Source organism: Pelobates fuscus, chromosome 4 (assembly GCF_036172605.1).
Source record: "Pelobates fuscus isolate aPelFus1 chromosome 4, aPelFus1.pri, whole genome shotgun sequence".
In the NCBI taxonomy this organism is placed as follows: domain Eukaryota; kingdom Metazoa; phylum Chordata; class Amphibia; order Anura; family Pelobatidae; genus Pelobates; species Pelobates fuscus.
In genome coordinates this window covers 248,845,476-248,862,849 of record NC_086320.1, presented here as the reverse complement: position 1 = coordinate 248,862,849, position 17,374 = coordinate 248,845,476, and the positions used below count along the sequence as shown (strand labels likewise).

Below are 17,374 nucleotides of genomic sequence, written 5' to 3'. Positions count from 1 at the left end.
TGAGCCTGTCAAGTCCTTCTTTTGACCCATTTTGCCAAAGGAAAGGAGGTTGCCTAATAATTATGCACACCTGATATAGGGTGTTGATGTCATTAGACCACACCCCTTCTCATTACAGAGATGCACATCACCTAATATGCTTAATTGGTAGTAGGCTTTCGAGCCTATACAGCTTGGAGTAAGACAACATGCATAAAGAGGATGATGTGGTCAAAATACTCATTTGCCTAATAATTCTGCACGCAGTGTAAATATGTGAGATCAATGATATATAAATGTATAGTGTTGGTGTCTCAAACCCTGAGAGATGCAGGGTGCAATGACACTTCCACTGGATGTAAATTGCACAATTAGCATCTGAAAGCCACTCATCCTAAAAATTTATAAAATAAAAACACACGAAAATATACATACAAAAGTCCAAGAGGACATCTAATGATTAACACAAAGAGAGTATATGGTTCAGACTCTACATTCAGTGTATACTCTTCAAAACAAACATACGTGACTGAATTTTGGATGGTGAGAAAATCTGCTTCATTATCTAGTTATGAGCTTGGCTGCTGACTCAAGTGCTGCTTCAAAGTGTGTACTATATTCTGGAGATACTTTTGAGGTAGTCTGAGGTATAGAGGAAGTTGAAAAAAGTAAGATTTGTTTGATTTAAATTCTTCATCTCACCTTAGTTCAGTGTAATAGTTGTTACGCATTTGTTTTACGTTCCACTTTTTAAACCACCATCCTCTTATGTCAAAACTGTGCAAGACTGCAGTCAATGACAAAAAGGACAATATGATGCCTGATAGAAAGCAGTTGTGTGTTTGGGGATTCTATCATAAGAGGTGTGGAGTTGGACAATAGTGACTTTGTGAGATGTCGTCCTGGTGCTTCTGCTCGCAGAGACAGGAGACGTATTTTTAAATTATTAAGCAACCAAATTACATATGGCAGGTTGTGTCTCTGAAGTACTGTCTGTGTATAACATTCAAACTGATTGGCAGGTGTGTATTAGGGACTTTAACTTGTGGCTTGGTAAATGGTATCGGGAGCAAGGATTTTGCTTTGTTTCTCATGGTAGCTTTATTTGGAATAGGAATGTACTGTAGAAAAAAGATGGTGTGCATCTTTCTCAAAATGGAATGAATGATCTCAGTGAGCCATTCAGAGGTTTTGCTGGGAAGTATTTAAACTGGGGGGTGGGGGGAGGCAAAAGAGTGGCTGTTACTGAGTCATGGTATAATGAGAAAAATGACTCGGACATAGCAATACCAGGGTACTCTTTATAAAGAAAAGACAGAGAAGGCAAGAAAGCGGGAGGGGTGGTCCTGTATGTACAGGATAGCATAAAATCTAACTGTCATGGGAGTCTTACCCCAGTACGCAGGAAAGTGAAAACCCACAAAAGGTGGATCCGAAAGACGTATTATCGAGCCTTTGAATGGCTGAACTTAATGTATTAAAACATCAAGAAGCAAAGTCGGGGTAAGCCAAGGTGAGGAATACAGAAATACACAGAGTATATACAAATCCAGATCAGGATACCAGAAAATCACAAGTCAAATATGAAGCCGAGTCAGGATACCAGAAATCACAAATCAAATACAAAGCCGGGTCAGGATACCAAAAATCCCAAGTCAAAATACAAATCCCTGTTCAGGGTACCAGAAATCCCAAGTCAAATACGAGCCGAGGTCAATTACAGGAATACAACAAGAGAGACTTATATATATGGCAATAACGTGTATCAGGACAGAAACCACGATAGGGCAATGAGTAAGGGATAGAACAGGCCTAAACTAGGTTCAGAAGAGTACCCATTGGTCCACGTCATCTTTGCGACCCCACATGGGGTCGCCTAGACAACGCGGTCCCTTTTAGGGCATCACGTCATGGGAATAATTTTATTTAAGGAGCTGTAGACCTGTAAACCAGCAGAGGGAGCCGTTTGCGACACCAAAGGTGAGTATACTATTCAGGCTGCGCGGCCACATGGAGTGTTTGGGCCTCGTCTGAGGAGAGTAGTGGCGCAGGTGCCGGTTACAGGTAAGTTTGTAACCCTAATCGAATACAAGTTAATGGGGTAAATATAGAGTTAATTTAGGTTATGTTAGAATTTGGTATTCCCTTGGACAAGTAAAAGAGTTAGATAATAACTTTTTCTTCAGTATATATTAATGAGGATCCTATGACAAGAGATATGCAAATGTTTGCTGCAAAAAAACTTGCAGATAGCTTGTGATTGGATAACTCAAGACAAGCTCTGGGGCCTGACAGTATTCACCCACAAGTACTTAATGAGCTAAGTGGGGAAATAAGTGAACCTCTGTATTTAATTTGTCAAGATTCTTTTGTTTCAGGTATTGTACCAAAGAAGTGGAGGAAGGCAGATGTTGATCCTATATTTATAAAGGGTTCAAAATCCTTGCCTGGAAATTATAGAGCTGTGAGCTTAACTTCTGAGACTGGGAAAATATTTGAAGGGCTGTTAAGAGATAATATTCAGGAATTCATTGGGAAGAACTTTGTTATTAGCAATAATCAGCATGGTTTTATGAAGCATAGGTCATGTCAAACTAACCTAATTGCATTCTACAAAAAAAGTAAGTAGAAGTATAGATAAGGGTGTTGCAGTGGATGTGATCTACTTGGATTTTGCCAAATCATTTGATATGGTTCAGAATAGGTTAGTCTTCAAACTAAAAGAAATTAGTCTAGATGATTATTCTTGTTCTTGGGTAGAACATTGGCTTAAGGATAGAGTACAACCCGTTGTCATTAATGGTACATTTTCAGGCTGGACATAAGTGGTGTGCCTCAGGGTTCTGTTTTGGGACCACTTCTATTTAACATATTTATAAATGATCTTGAAATAGGCATTGGAAGCCATGTTTCAGTGTTTGCAGATGACACAAAACTTTGTAAAGTTATAAAATGTGAGCAGGATATTGCTTTGCTGCAGAGGGATTTGAATAGATTGGGGGACTGGGCACTAAAATGGCAGCTGAAATGTAACGAAGAGAAATGAAGAATTATGCACTTCAGGGTGCAACAAGCAACTTACACCCTAAAAAGTACAAGCAACTTACACCCTAAATAGTCGTGAATTAGGGATAACCACACACAAGAAGGATTTGGGAATTGTTATAGACAACAAATTAGGCAGCAATATGCAATGTCAATCTGCAGTTGCTAAGGCCAGTAATGTTTTGTCATGTATAAATAGGGGCATACATTCTCTGTATGAAAATATAATTTTGCCTCTTTATAAATCGCTGGTAAGACCACACCTTGAATATGCTGTGAAATTTTGGGCACCTGTTCTAAATAAGGATATCATGGCACTAGAAAAAGTGCAGAGACGAGCATTGATAAAAAGAATGGAGCACTTTAGTTCCGAAGAAAGGTTAAAACATTTAAATTTCTTTAGTTTGGAAAAACGGCGCTTCAGAGGGGATATGATAACATTATACAAATATCTTCTGGGCCAGTACAAACCATTATCTAGAAATCTATTCATAAACAGTGCTATACATAGCACTACGGAATTTGTTGGCGCTATATAAATAATGAAATAATAATAATAAGAATTTAGGCTGGAAGAAAGGAGATTTAATTTCATCTAAGGCAAAGAAAATGTTTTTTTTTACAGTAAGAGCAATAAGGATATGGAATTCTCTGCCTGAAGAGAAGGTTTTATCAGAGCCCATTCAGATGTTTAAAATGTAATTGGATAAATACTTGCAAAAACATAACATACAGGCATATAATATCTAATTAGTGGGGTAATAGCTGCTTGATCCAAGGGGACATCTGCCTGCTATTTTGGGGTCAAGAAGGGTTTTTGTTCCTAGTTTGTTGCAAAATTGGAAGTGCTTCAAACTAGGATGTTTTGCCTTCTTTTGGATCAATAGCAAAAGCTTATGTGAGGAAGGCTGAACTTGATGGACGCAAGTCTCTTTTCAGCTATGTAACTATATAACTTGTAATAATCTACTAGTTGAGGAGATAACTAATATGACATTGACGGGGGAATTCATTATCATGGGTGACCTTAATCTTCCTGATGTAAACTGGAAAACCAAAATAGCTGCTTAGGCCAGGAGTATACATATTCTAAACTCCCTACTCAGATTATCGCTAAAATAAGTTGTTGAAGAGCCAACTTGAAAGAAGGCCATACTAGATTTAGTATTAACAAATGGAAATTTGGTGTCAGATACTACCATTGGTGAAAGTTTAGGATCTAGTGATCACAAGTCGGTGTGGTTTAATATGAGCACCGTGACTGAGTCACATTACACAAACACAAAGTTTTAGATTTTATAAAAACAGACTTTTCTAAAATTAGAATATGCATAAAGGAGCTGTAGTGTTTTAAATGGAGTCCAGGAGAAACTGGCTTATTTAAAAGAAGGCAACAGAAGGCAACTGAAAATTGTGTTAGGTTTATCAGTAAGAACAACAAATTTAAGTAAAGCACTGTGGTTCTCTGCAGAAGTGACCAAAATACTAAAAAACTAAGTTAGCATATAGCAGTTATAAAACAAAAGTGAGAAAGGTAGACAGATCTATAAGAGAAAGAGGCAAAGCAAGTTATAAGAGCTTCCAAAGCACAGGCAGAAGAGAAAGTAGCCCAGTCAGTAAAAATGAGGGATAAAACATTTTTTGGATACATAAATGAGAAAAGGAAAGTAAAGCAAGGATTAGTTAGACTAAAACAAAAAGAAGGAAGGTATGTAGATAAGGATTAAGGTCTAGCGACTGCCTTAATTAATATTTTTGTTCAGCATTTACAAATTAAACGATTGGGTCATTTGTTACATGTGAGTTTATAGAGGAAGTGGTTCTATTTCAGGTGTCTAAAGTAAAGACATATAAGTTGATGGGGCCTGGATGCGGTTCACTCAAAGTTATTAGAAGACTTAGTGAAGTACTAGCAAGACCATTAACAGATTTGTTTTAACCATTGTTAACGGGAGTATTCCCAGAAGATTGGAAATTAGCAAATGTTGTGATAATTTGTAGGAAAGGTATAATGACTTACTTCAGTAGTGGGGAAAGTAATGGAAACCATGTTAAAGGATAGGATTTTTGAACATCTAAAATTACATGGATTTCATGATTAGAGATGTCAGGGAGATAATGTCAAACTAATTGTACACTTTTTTTTGATTGCGTAACTAAAATAATAGATCAGGCTGCAGCAGCTAAGGGGCTACGGTGCTTATGGTGTCCAGTGAGGTACTTATAGTTTCCAGGCTACTGGGAAACAGCTATTGGTGGAGGCACCCAGTCAGGGTGCCAGTCGGTCCATCACAATTTGCAACAGGGTTGATATTCCAGGAGCGATAAGCCAAATGGCAAATGATTTAGGTAAACTAGAAAAATGGTCAGAGCTGTTGCAACTGACATTTAAGTGCAAGTCAGGCCAGCACTGGCCACTGAGCAAACAGAGCAAATGCCAAGTGGACTGCGATGGCCATGGGCCGTGGTCGGTGGGGGAGTTTAAGGGATCTTCCCTGCAGCCCCATGAAGAGCATGCTTCTTATATTCGTGGATGGTGGGGGGATAGGCTGGATAAGGTAGGAGGAGGGAGGCTGCAATCTGCACCTTTCTGCACAAACTATTCCTTACGTGAGTTCCGCAGTTCGGAGCGTTGTTGTGGATTACCATGGCAAGGCTCCAGCACAGAACAGTACCCAAGCTCACAAAAAGAGGGATTTCTGCCTGCACCCTCCCTGGCCAAAGGTAAGAAAGGAAGGGAGAATATGTCATTTATTTTTCCATTTATAAAAAAATGAATAAAATGAAAAAAACAAAACAAAAACAAAGCTTTTTAGACATATTTATTTAGTTATTAAATTGCACCCTCTCACCCGTCCCCCCCCCCCCACACACCTTGCACACACACACAATACAGGTCCCGACACACACCCAGCCTCTCACAAACACTGGATCTCCTAAAACACATTGCACCACTCACACACAGTACATTCCTGACACACACAGAACATCCCTTACACATAACGTATATCCAATATAGACACTATGGATCTTTTACACACACTAGATCCCCTACAGACACACACTGCACAACCTTCACAAGGATTGCTTGTTTTATGTGAAAAGGGTTTTACCATATGGATGAATCCTGCGATTAATCAAAGGCTATGCAAGGTGTGAAATTCTACACTTGAAAAGCCTGAATATTTGGCTTCAGGTATATGGTCTGTACCTCTTAATTGATGAGTCAATCTGAGTCAATCTCTTTTATATGTTAATGGCTAATATCATATCCAAAGGAAAAAAACATTCATATTTACCCACAGAATAATAATTTGTGTTATATTTGGACTGTGACAAGCGCCATCTTCTAAACAAGCCCAAACATGAGTGGTATAACTTAACCATAAGGGAAGGGATTGGGATGTCCGCCATATGTGTCACAAGTCAGGTGTGTGACATATATATGGAATGGAAAAATAATAAATTCGGAAATGGAATTATTATTTTTGTGGCAGGTACATAAGAGAAGATAGAACCAAATGTTTCCATTTGAATTCATGTAGGTCTGGACACAAGGGGGTGGTCACTTAGTGTCTCTATAGATACGCCTTAACGCCACCTTTGGGTGAGGTGTGGGAACCCACAGGGTATATCTTGAGGGGCCAGAATCTAATTCTAAGTGAGTCACCATCTCTCCTACCAGAGACCCCCTGGGGCAGAAGTTTCACTTTGAAAAGCGTAAGTGATTAGGACTTTCTGTTATTTTATCCCTTTTGTTTTTATCTGTTAATGGTGTAAATAATTTTGATGGTCATCTATATTTTTGTATGCACTGTGACTATTTTTTAATAAATATTTCTTTATTAAGTTCTGCCTTTGTCTGGTAAAGAATCATGTTACCTGAAGAGACTAATGAGTATTTTTGCAATTCCTTGAATATTGTGCTAATTTGTATTTGGTGGGGTTTTATTATTGATTTATCTGGGGGGCCGAAGCACCCCGTTTAAAAATTGTCTTGGTGGTGGCAGCATTAAAATAGTAATATTTATATTATTATGCTTAAGTGTGGGTGGTGTTAAGTGAGATTTTATCATTTTTTCCGGTCCAGTGCAGACAAATAGTGAACTTTAACCCTTACACCCCCACAACTACATCACGCACACTCTTGAAGTAGGGTGCATTCGTGACAAAATGGTGGCATAGCGGTGGGATAACTAAAATATTTTTTAAATTTCTTTGTACCAGATTTTAGTGTTGCTGGATTTGTGTGTTAATCCATGCTGTAAAAGAAATTGTGTCTGAATTTCCAAAGGCTGAATATATTTACACCTCAACAGTCCCCCCTTCTTTATTTGTTCTTTGCTATCTCTTATTTACTAAATGGAGTGCCAGGCGCAGTCCATGGCAGTGCTATACCAGCTTTGCCAGGAGAGATCTATTCCCTGTCAGGGAAAAACAAAAGAGGAGCTATTACAAGCCCTGGTAGACTATGATATGCAACAAGCAATGCAAAGTGATGCCTCAAATACTGCTGATGAGATACCTGCAATTCTTAGTGATGTACAGAGATCTGGAGATCCCTTGGACTCTTATTTGCAAACTGTGTTGAAATTGTCTTGGTGGAGGCAGCGTTAAAATAGTAATATTTATATAATTATGCTCAAGTGTGGATGGTTTTAAGTGGGATTTAATCATTATGTCCAGTCTATTGGAGACAAATAGTGAACTTTAACCCTTTCACCACCACAACTACATCACGCACACTCTTGAAGTAGGGTGCATTCGTGACACCTTCTTTGCAAGAAACATCCATTTATAGCTTCAATCTTCAATGAACATTTAACGTTGGAGTTTATGACCAGGAGATAGAATTTTTCAAGTTAGGAGGGGTGGAAGCTGAATGCATTGATGATTGTGCCATGATCTGTGTGTCAAATGCAAACAAATTCAACCTTCTAATTTGTCATAGAAAATTTTAACTCCAAATATCCAATTTAAAAAAAACACATAAATATATGGTGCACACTAGTTACATAAAATAAGTTTTAAAAAACCCAACAAAAACAAACTAGATAGCTTTTCGTATATAAATGCAATTCAATAACCATTTAAAAATGCATTAATGTATGCTTATTGTTTTTGTTCTTTCTAGGAAAATGTGAGTGATAGTAAGATTGCACATTTGACTCAGTGCAAATCTTGTAACATGTATGTATGCTTGGAAGAACCATTCCAGGGTCCATACTTCTGTGACAGGAGCAAGCAAATGGCTTGGATTGGAGATCTAGAGTAGCAAATTGCAACATTGCTGATTAACAATATTGAAGGGGGTCTGGGCACCTGTTCGAAAGAAGGAGAATATGGCACTAGAGAAATGCAGAGGCGAGCACCAAAATTAATAAGAGAAATGGAAGATTTTAGTTATGAAGAAATGTTAACAAATTTAAATCTGCTTAGTTCAGTTAAACAGCACCTCAGAGGTATTGATGGGCAATGGTTTATATTAGCCCGAATATATTTGTATAATGCTATCATATCCTCTACAATGCTGTTACTTTATTCACAAACAGGACTATAGCAAGGACACAAGAGCACACATTTGGAGAAGAAGGAAACCGATTTAGTAAATGAGAGGGCTTTTTATAGTGTAACGGAACCGCTGGCACCCCGACCGGTTACCCTCCGCTGACGGATGCTCCTAGTGCTTTCCGAGGACTCCAAGCACTCTGCCCGACACCATAACCACTGCAGACCCCACGAAACGCTGCAGCTTGGTTGGGGTCTCACCGTCTCCACCCACTCTGGGCCCAAGACCAGGGTCCAGCTTCCAGTAGGTGGACCTCTCCGAATTACAGAGAGCAGGAACAAAAACAAGCTCTTAGCATAGCTTAGTGATTATACCCTGGGGAGTATAGTGATTATAGCAATCCCCAGAGTGTAGTTCTCGAATCCCCCAAACATGAGCCGAAACTTCATGAAGGTCCAAGATGATCTGAGGTGCTAGCACACCCAGTCTGGCTTTTATTACAGTTGTTGCAAATACAGGAACGCACACAGGGAGGGATAAAATAACTAATCATATCACAGTTACATCCCACATATTCCCTCCCCTTATCCTGAGAGGAAACCCAATTATACATACAGTTAAAACATACTTTTTACCCAACTTTCATAACTCTAAAACCATACATCCAATCTCCATAAATGACATATTCAGACTCAGCATACTTTAAACATAAACATTCTCAAAAATCATACAAATCCCTCCAGTAGATAAAAAGTTACACGGAAGTCCTTTTATGACCGACCGCAAGCACATTTTCTTGCCCAAAACAGTTCCATGGATTTGGGCTGTGCGGTCGGTCAATTCCTGCATAAAAAACGGCTAAGTCCCGTTCGAAGTGTTGCCGGTACTTCGACTTTAGTCGAAGTGTCGAAGCGGAGGTGATGGTAAGGGTCGGCGGTGTTCGACGTTAAATTGGCCGCCGCCACCACGTGGTCCTTTGTCCGATGCCGGTCACTTCGACGACTTCGACAACTTCGGTAACTTCGCCTACTTCGGCAGCACCCGAAGTGCCATATAAAAAGTGCCAATCCTTCTCCCACAGTAAGTAAGGGCCAGAATGAGTGACATGCACTCTGTTCGGGCCGAACACTGTTTTTAAAGGGCCCAATCTCCCAGGGCCATAGTCCAAAGGTAGGAGGCGGGCAAACAGGCTTCTCCAATGCCCAGTGGAGAGGTTGGTTTCGTCACATATAGCAAGAACAATAAGGATGTACAATTCTCTTACTAAACAGGTGGTTTTATTAGAGTCTGTACATATGTTTAACCCCTTAAGGACACATGACATGTGTGACATGTCATGATTCCCTTTTATTCCAGAAGTGTGGTCATTAAGGGGTTAAACACCAACTGGATGGATTCTTGCAAAAATATAATGCTCATGGATGGTGGTTCTGAAAAAAAAACAAAAAAAAAACATCAGTTTTTCAAATGAATTTGACATTTCTGATCTCAGGCCTCACTCACTTAAAGGGACACTCCAGTGCCAGGAAAACAATCTGTTTTCCTGGCACTGCAGGTCCCCTCTCCCTCCCACCCCCATCCCCAGTTGCTGAAGGGGTGAAAACCCCTTCAGTCACTTACCTGAGAACCCCGCCGTGTCCTTCGGCGGTGGTTTCTGCGCGCCGCTGCTCCTCTTCCTTACGTCAGCCATTGGGCGAGACTGATCCCGCCCGCCGGCTGAGGAGACCTAATGCACATGCGCGGCAATGCCGCACACGTGCATTAGAACTCTCCATAGGAAAGCATTGCAAATGCTTTTCAATGTTTTCCTATGGGGAATTGAGCGACGCTGGAGGTGCTCACACAGCGTGAGTACGTCCAGCGACACCCTAGCACAGACCTGTGCTATAGACACGGATGTGACCTCTAGTGGCTGTCTAGTAGACAGCCACTAGAGGAGGAGTTAACCCTGCAAGGTAATTATTGCATTTTATAAAAAACTGCAATAATTACACTTACAGAGTTAAGGGTAGTGGGAGTTGGCACCCAGACCACTCCAATGGGCAGTAGTGGTCTGGGTGCCTGGAGTGTCCCTTTAAGTTCCCCGTTTGTATCCCTTTCTTCCACTCTTCTGTTACCTGTCCATCCCACCCTTTCCTCTGGTCTTCTTTTTCCCTATTCTGCAAATTTTCTTTGCATGTGTTCTTAGCATCCCTTAACTCCTAACAAATTTAAACATCGTTAGTTTAGTAAAATGGCTCCTCAGAGTGGATATGATTACATTATACAAAATAAAAAGCATTGTCTGGAAATATATACACAAACACGAGGTCATGCATTTAGACTGAAAGAAAGAAGATTTAGTCCAAGGCAAAGGAAAGGTTTTTTTTTACCATAAGAACAAAAAGGATGTGGAATTCTCTGCCCGAAGACGTGGTTTTATCAGTCTGTACAGATGTTTAAATAGCAACTAGATGCAAACTTGCAAAATCATAATATTAGATGACATAATATTTTGACTGTAGGGTACCAGTTTCTTCATCCAAGGATAAATCTGACTGCAATTCTGGGGTCAAGAAGGATTTTTTTCTTAGTTTGTTGCAAAATTGGAAGTACTTCAAATTGGGTATTTCTGCCTTCTTTTGGATAAAAAAAAAAAAGGCTTAACTTCATGAACACATGTCTCTTTTCAGTCTATGTAATTATGTAACTATGTAAACTTCTGCTCACTATTTTTTCTTCATTCTGTCCCCTACTATATTGCTTACTTTGACCAACTATTGACTTATGTTCCCTGGTAGCTTTCCCTATATCCCATTGGGAATTTGGAACTTTTTCTTCTCCTCTGACCCCAATGATGCCTCATTGCTGTGCTCTGTATACCAACTTTCTCCATCTACATTGCCCTCCTTTATCTATATCATACATGATGCAAGTTTAAATAAAATGCCATTTTTAGCACCCTTTCCTATGTGCATAAACATAGTAGTCAAGTGCTTGAAGTAAGGGGGGAGGAGGTTGTTTCTGTAAGGGTATTCAATTCTATGTTTTCCTCTGTACTGCTCAGCTGCCTTGCATCACTACTACAGACAGAGCAGAAGAGGAGTTGAAGCTAGAGAAGGGTAAGAATGGCACAAAACAGAGTATAAGACAATGTGCCAGTCCTGTTATTCTTGTACAGCATGGAATCCCATCCACTTCTCTCATGGAGTAGTCATTACTGGAGGTTTGACCAATTATATTTCTTTCCCAGTCACTGCATGTGCTGACCGGGGAAAAATAAAGACACGCTGACATGGACTCATTTCTTCTCCCCATACTAACTTCAGTTCTACCAGCTCTTATATTAATCCAGCATTGACTGGAACACGCTTCAGTTCTACCAGCTCTTATATTAATCCAGCATTGACTGTTGAAATGACATAGCCAGCTCCAGGGTCCAGAGAGCTAGGGGGGGGGGGGGGGGGGGGGGCAGCAGCAGCAGCTCCACCATTAAGTTGCTGCCAAACTGTTCATACCTGGAAATGGGCCCTCTGGACAGGGGTGGGCCATCTCCGGAGTCCGGGGACTAGAGTGCTTAGGGGGGCCCAGCCCAGCGCCATGGATATTGATCGACAGCAGCCCAGTTGGGTGCCACAGTACTTTAAGAGCCTGACCGGGCCCCTGTGATGTCGACACTGGGAGCAAGTGACACCCTGTCACAAGCTCCCAAATATAAGGAGAGCACACCAAAAAGGAGAGGAAACACAGCAGGGGGGGAAACGAGTGAGCTGCTGCCACACATCAGCCTCAGGCAGCACCTTAATTAAGCCACCCACCTACAAGATGAAGGTAAGCTAACTGGGGGGGGGGGGGGGGCGCAGAAATAAATTAAGACATATATATGTGTGTATCTGAGTGTTTGTATATGTGTATGTTCATATCAATGTGTGTGTATCTGTGTGACACTGTGTGTATGTGTCAGTGTATCTGAGTGTGTGTGCCATTATGTGTGTGTGCCAGTGATTGTATCTAAGTGTGTTTATGTCATGTGTCAGTGTGTGTGTGTGCCAGTGTGTATCTGTGTGTCAATGTGTGCATATGTGTGTGCATGTGTCAGTGTGTATATGAGTGTGTGTATCTGTGTGTTAATGTGTATGTATACCTGTGTATATTGATGTATGTGGTAGTGTATGTGCATACATCCCAGCAAACACCAATACATCATGTAAATACACCTGTGTAATCAAGCAAACATTGCATACTAACACCTGCACTCAAATTCCAAAATTATATACAAACACACCCTTTCACTCAAACACCAATACTACACACAATTGTACATCCACATTTAAAAGCAAACACAGTATTGCACTCAAATGCAAACATTACATAGAAATAAACCCCTATATTAAAACCCTAATATTCTTTGCAAGCATACCTGCATTTAAAAGCCAACCCTACTTACAAACACACCCCTGCATTCAAATGCAAACATTACACACAAATACACCGCTGCATTCCAATGACAAGAGTACATACAAATACATCCCTACATGCACACACATACTGTGTGGATATTTATGTGATGATAATATTAAACAGTCGAGAATCGCCCACTATTTCAATTCTCTCAGATCTTAGATATCGTTATCATGTAAGTGAAATGTATTCCATACAAATAAAATCACAATTTGTTATAAAAATATATAGAATTTATTGTGACAAATAAAATAATAATATTAGGCAGCATGCATGATAATAATCAGTGAATATTTAATATAACATGAGTATGCAATACAATGGCTATGTTAAAACACGTTCCAATGGCTAACACGGTAAAAATCTACAGCATCAACTGTCAAGACAAGATGTATGGGGGTACAGACAGAAAGTAAAACTTCACACAGTGCAGCGAAGAGTCTAACAGTTAACTGAGTAACCCTTTCAATGCTGGCTAGATCCTCCTAGGCATTTAATATCCTATTCTTATGTAATTTTTAAATAAAATAACATTTAAACCAGCTCATTAATCATTTCCTGGAACCATCCAATAAGAGTAATCTACCAGATTCTATAAGCCTAATTTTAATTTGCCTAAAAAGATATCTTATCTTATTTAGAGCAAATCAATACACCTGGATAAAAACAGCGGTATGCTAACACGTGATAATATGACATCAATATAGAATTATTCTTAATTCCACCTGCAGAATGGAATTTTTATAACTATATATTCTTTAGTTAACTAAGATTTCTAAATATTGAAATCTAACCGTGATTTATCCAGTCATATATCATGTGATTAGATTTTTAATTAATTTAGATTAATTAAATAAAACCAGCATAATTACCAGTTAAGTAGATGTTCTCATCAGATGTTCTTAGGTAGCTAAGTGTCAAGGAATGTTTCTTGAGTTGTGTCCAAGAGTGAATATCTGTCATGGATCTCTCTGCATGTCCGAACCTGAAAGCCCAAACTCCAACTCCGACTTCTCCTCTCACTTCAACTAACTATCTCTTCCCTTTGTCCTAACTTTTAAAGGGCCAGACTCTCTGTACGTCATTACTTGATAAGGCCAATAGGAAACTGAAGGTCTGGTCAACCTGCAGATTACAATTTAGGTATTTGGTCCATAGAGGGCAGTCTCGCCTCACTAAACCTTCCTATCCAGGAAACAGTTAACTTTTCCTGATGACGTTTTTGACATCATTTGGCTTATCTATATGACTACCTATGACTTAAATTTGCTGTTAGTTCAAAGCGTTTCTTTGGATTTTCTCCAGACAGTGCGTCGACAATTCCTGTTGTAATTTCTAAAATTGACAGTTATAAACTTAATTTCACCTTTACTTTACAATGGGACCTTGTAAAATTTAGAAAGTAATATTAATTACTTAATCTTCTCTGTCACTAATGTCTGTGTTTAGAATTATTTCTATTCCATTAACACTTAGACATAGCATTCAATCCCCTTGCCTCATTCTTATCACTTGGCTTGTTTATATAATACATTCCTTAGCTCAGGCTAGTGTTTAGTTACAAAAGGCAATTACGGTATGTGTCTCTTTGTTAGCCTGAAAATAGCAAAATAGAGTCTTCTCTGTTCTGAGTGACTCTGACAATATACACTTTTAATTTCTATTTTAGCACAAAATGTCTGCCGATAAAAATATCCTGACAATACTCTATACATAAACATGATTATATTCAAACTCACAAACACTGCTCACATACAACCCTACAAGGATGGGAAAATGGTAGATCTCCAGCTGCCATAGCATTGTGAGAATTGTATGACAGATGGGGATCTATCTTTTCGTCACTATTACGCCAGAGGGGCCCCAATTCTTGCACCAGAGCCCTCACTACATTAGTTCTGCCACTGAATGTAGCTAGTAGGTTTGTATGTTCAAATGAAAATTTAAAGGTGATAAAGTTTCTCTCTTTCTATTTTTTTTATGGAAAGGTAGTGTTTATTTAAATTAGCAATACTAATGTTTTGTTACCATAGAATATGGGATGGTGATATGGAAATCATACGATATATGTATATCCCATTGTACAGCGCTATGGAATTTGCTGGTGCTATATAGATAAAATAATAATAATAATTGTAAAAAATCTGTTTGCAAATATTTTATTTTATTTAAACACTAACCTCAGGAACCCGAGGAGGAGGCTTCTTGATTTTCACTTCTGGGACTTTCTCTTTCAGGTACAATGTTTGTGCATCTAATGTTCCTATAAGAGTGTTTGGCTTTAACGTGGAGGATTGCTGTGATGTTCCACACTTCATCTCCAGTGAATGATGGGCAGGATTTAAGTGATATTGGCTGCAGATTTCAACCAAGAGGTCCATAACTGCTTTGCTAAAAACAATAATATTGAAAACCTGTTAGTTCAGATAATGACAGTATATTATATTAACATTCCTTTAAAATAACATTACAACCATCCTTCCCACTATACTGCTGTTAGGATAACCTCAAAAGGTGATGTCTTTGTATTATACAACATCTCAAATGTATTTTTAATAATGATTGTGTCACCAACAACAACAAAAAGAAAAACAATTGCATCTTGAAGCTAAATTGTGCAAAAGAGACTGCAGGTACTGTCACTCTGCTTTGTGTGAACCCTTTTGAGGGGATCTAGAATGTAAAGCAGGTCCCACTTCTGTGACTTAGCTAATCTGGAAATGATCATCTGCCTATCCATCCATATTTGGAAGGTAATGATGGGCTCAAAAGCGGGATCACTGCTTCCTCAATTAGATATAGGTGATATATTATAGTTAACAATTTTTTTTTTTTTTGTATGACCCTTATTTTTTAAATATGGCAAAAACAGGCATAGTTAAGAAATTCTGCTGTATAATTAAAATAACTAATTTATGTAGTCACTGAGATAATGCAAATATTTAGCCATAAATTCACATTTATGCATAGACATTTTGTATTGCAAATATTTGTAACACATTGCCTAGAGTCTATTTTTTAATATACAACTCTAGATGTTTATTTGTGTTGAACACCTTTACATTGTAAGCTCTTTTAAGTAAGATCTTCATCAACTTATTGTTCCTGTACCAATTTGTAATTGTTTACATTTCTTTTCTTCAATTTTCCCATTTAAAATAGTGTAAAGCATAGTGGAACTATGTAATAGTTTAAATAGTGAAACAGCGGCTACATAGTTGTGCTGCCTCTAACCTGTGCACAATTAAAATGTTTAGCATTATAGAGTGTGGTTTCATGGCCTGCAAAGCAAGGTTCTAGATTAAACAGTGAAGGCAAAATAGAAATAAAAATTCTTAAAGTCTATTCTAAGTGAAGCTAAGCTCCTTCTATTATTTATGGAACGATACTTAAAACTACCTCTTGATAGAGAAGAATTGGCAGCTGAATCTGTAAAGTTAGCCCCAAGAGCATCTAATTTTGGTAAACTGAGCATGCTGCTTGTCACCGTATCCAGTATCTTTGACTTCCCACATGCACCAGTTTCAAATGCTGTTCAATCTCTGCAAAAAATATCACATCTGCAAATTGTCATATTAACCACCTAAGGACCACACAATGGTCTATGCTGTTGTGCAGTGCAGGGTTTAATTTCTCTTGACAGTTTAGATTGTCGTCTGTTAAAAGGAAAAGCAGGGTTAAATCCCTGATTTTAACAAGGAGCCCCATGTATCATTTGACGATTTGTGACCCTGGACTGACAGATGAGCTGTGTGCAGTACTCAAAGCAGGGATGGACTGGGAATAAAAAGCAGCCCTGGAAAAAATTCTATACCAGCCCCATAATGCATCGCGCCAGCATAGTGTGCAGATATGAAAGCGGGGAAAAAACCTTCAAACTGAAAACTATCACTCAAACGTGAAATAAAGCACTCGTAGGGCTTCAAAATAAACAAAAGAGTGGATTTGTTGTATGCAAATACGCATTTGCATATAATCAATATTTCAGTCCAACTACCTTGACATATTAAGAAAAGTTTCATAATTGGACTGAAATTGGAATGTATGTTATTGCACAGCAGTAAAAAAATATGGTATCCTGCTTATTTTGAAGTAACAAGAGTGTGCTCTTCACTTTGGCTGACAACTGGATGATCAACGCCAATTTAATTCCCATAGGGAGGCTATTGCGCATGTGTGGCAAAACATGCACCAATCAGCATCTCCTCATAGAGATGCATTGCATCAATACATCTCTATGGGGAGCGTTCAGCGCCTACATGCAATGAACTAGGAAGCAGCTCTAGTGGCCGTCACTAGAGAAGTTCCTAGGGAGCTCTGAAAAGGCAGCATTTACAGTGTTCAGCATACAGGGATAGGCTATAGACACCAGAACCACTAAACTGAACTGTAGAAGTTCTG

The 17,374-nt window shown here is 38.9% G+C and overlaps 1 protein-coding gene across 1 annotated transcript in view; it reads right to left on the bottom strand.

The window, feature by feature from the left end:
• Positions 1-17,374, bottom strand: part of COBL (cordon-bleu WH2 repeat protein) — a 761,158-nt gene that overhangs the window by 472,623 nt on the left and 271,161 nt on the right. Inside the window, exon 4 of the mRNA XM_063452038.1 lies at positions 15,154-15,364. Coding sequence (XP_063308108.1) covers positions 15,154-15,364 — 211 coding nt within the window. The remainder of the gene's footprint in view (positions 1-15,153; positions 15,365-17,374) is intronic.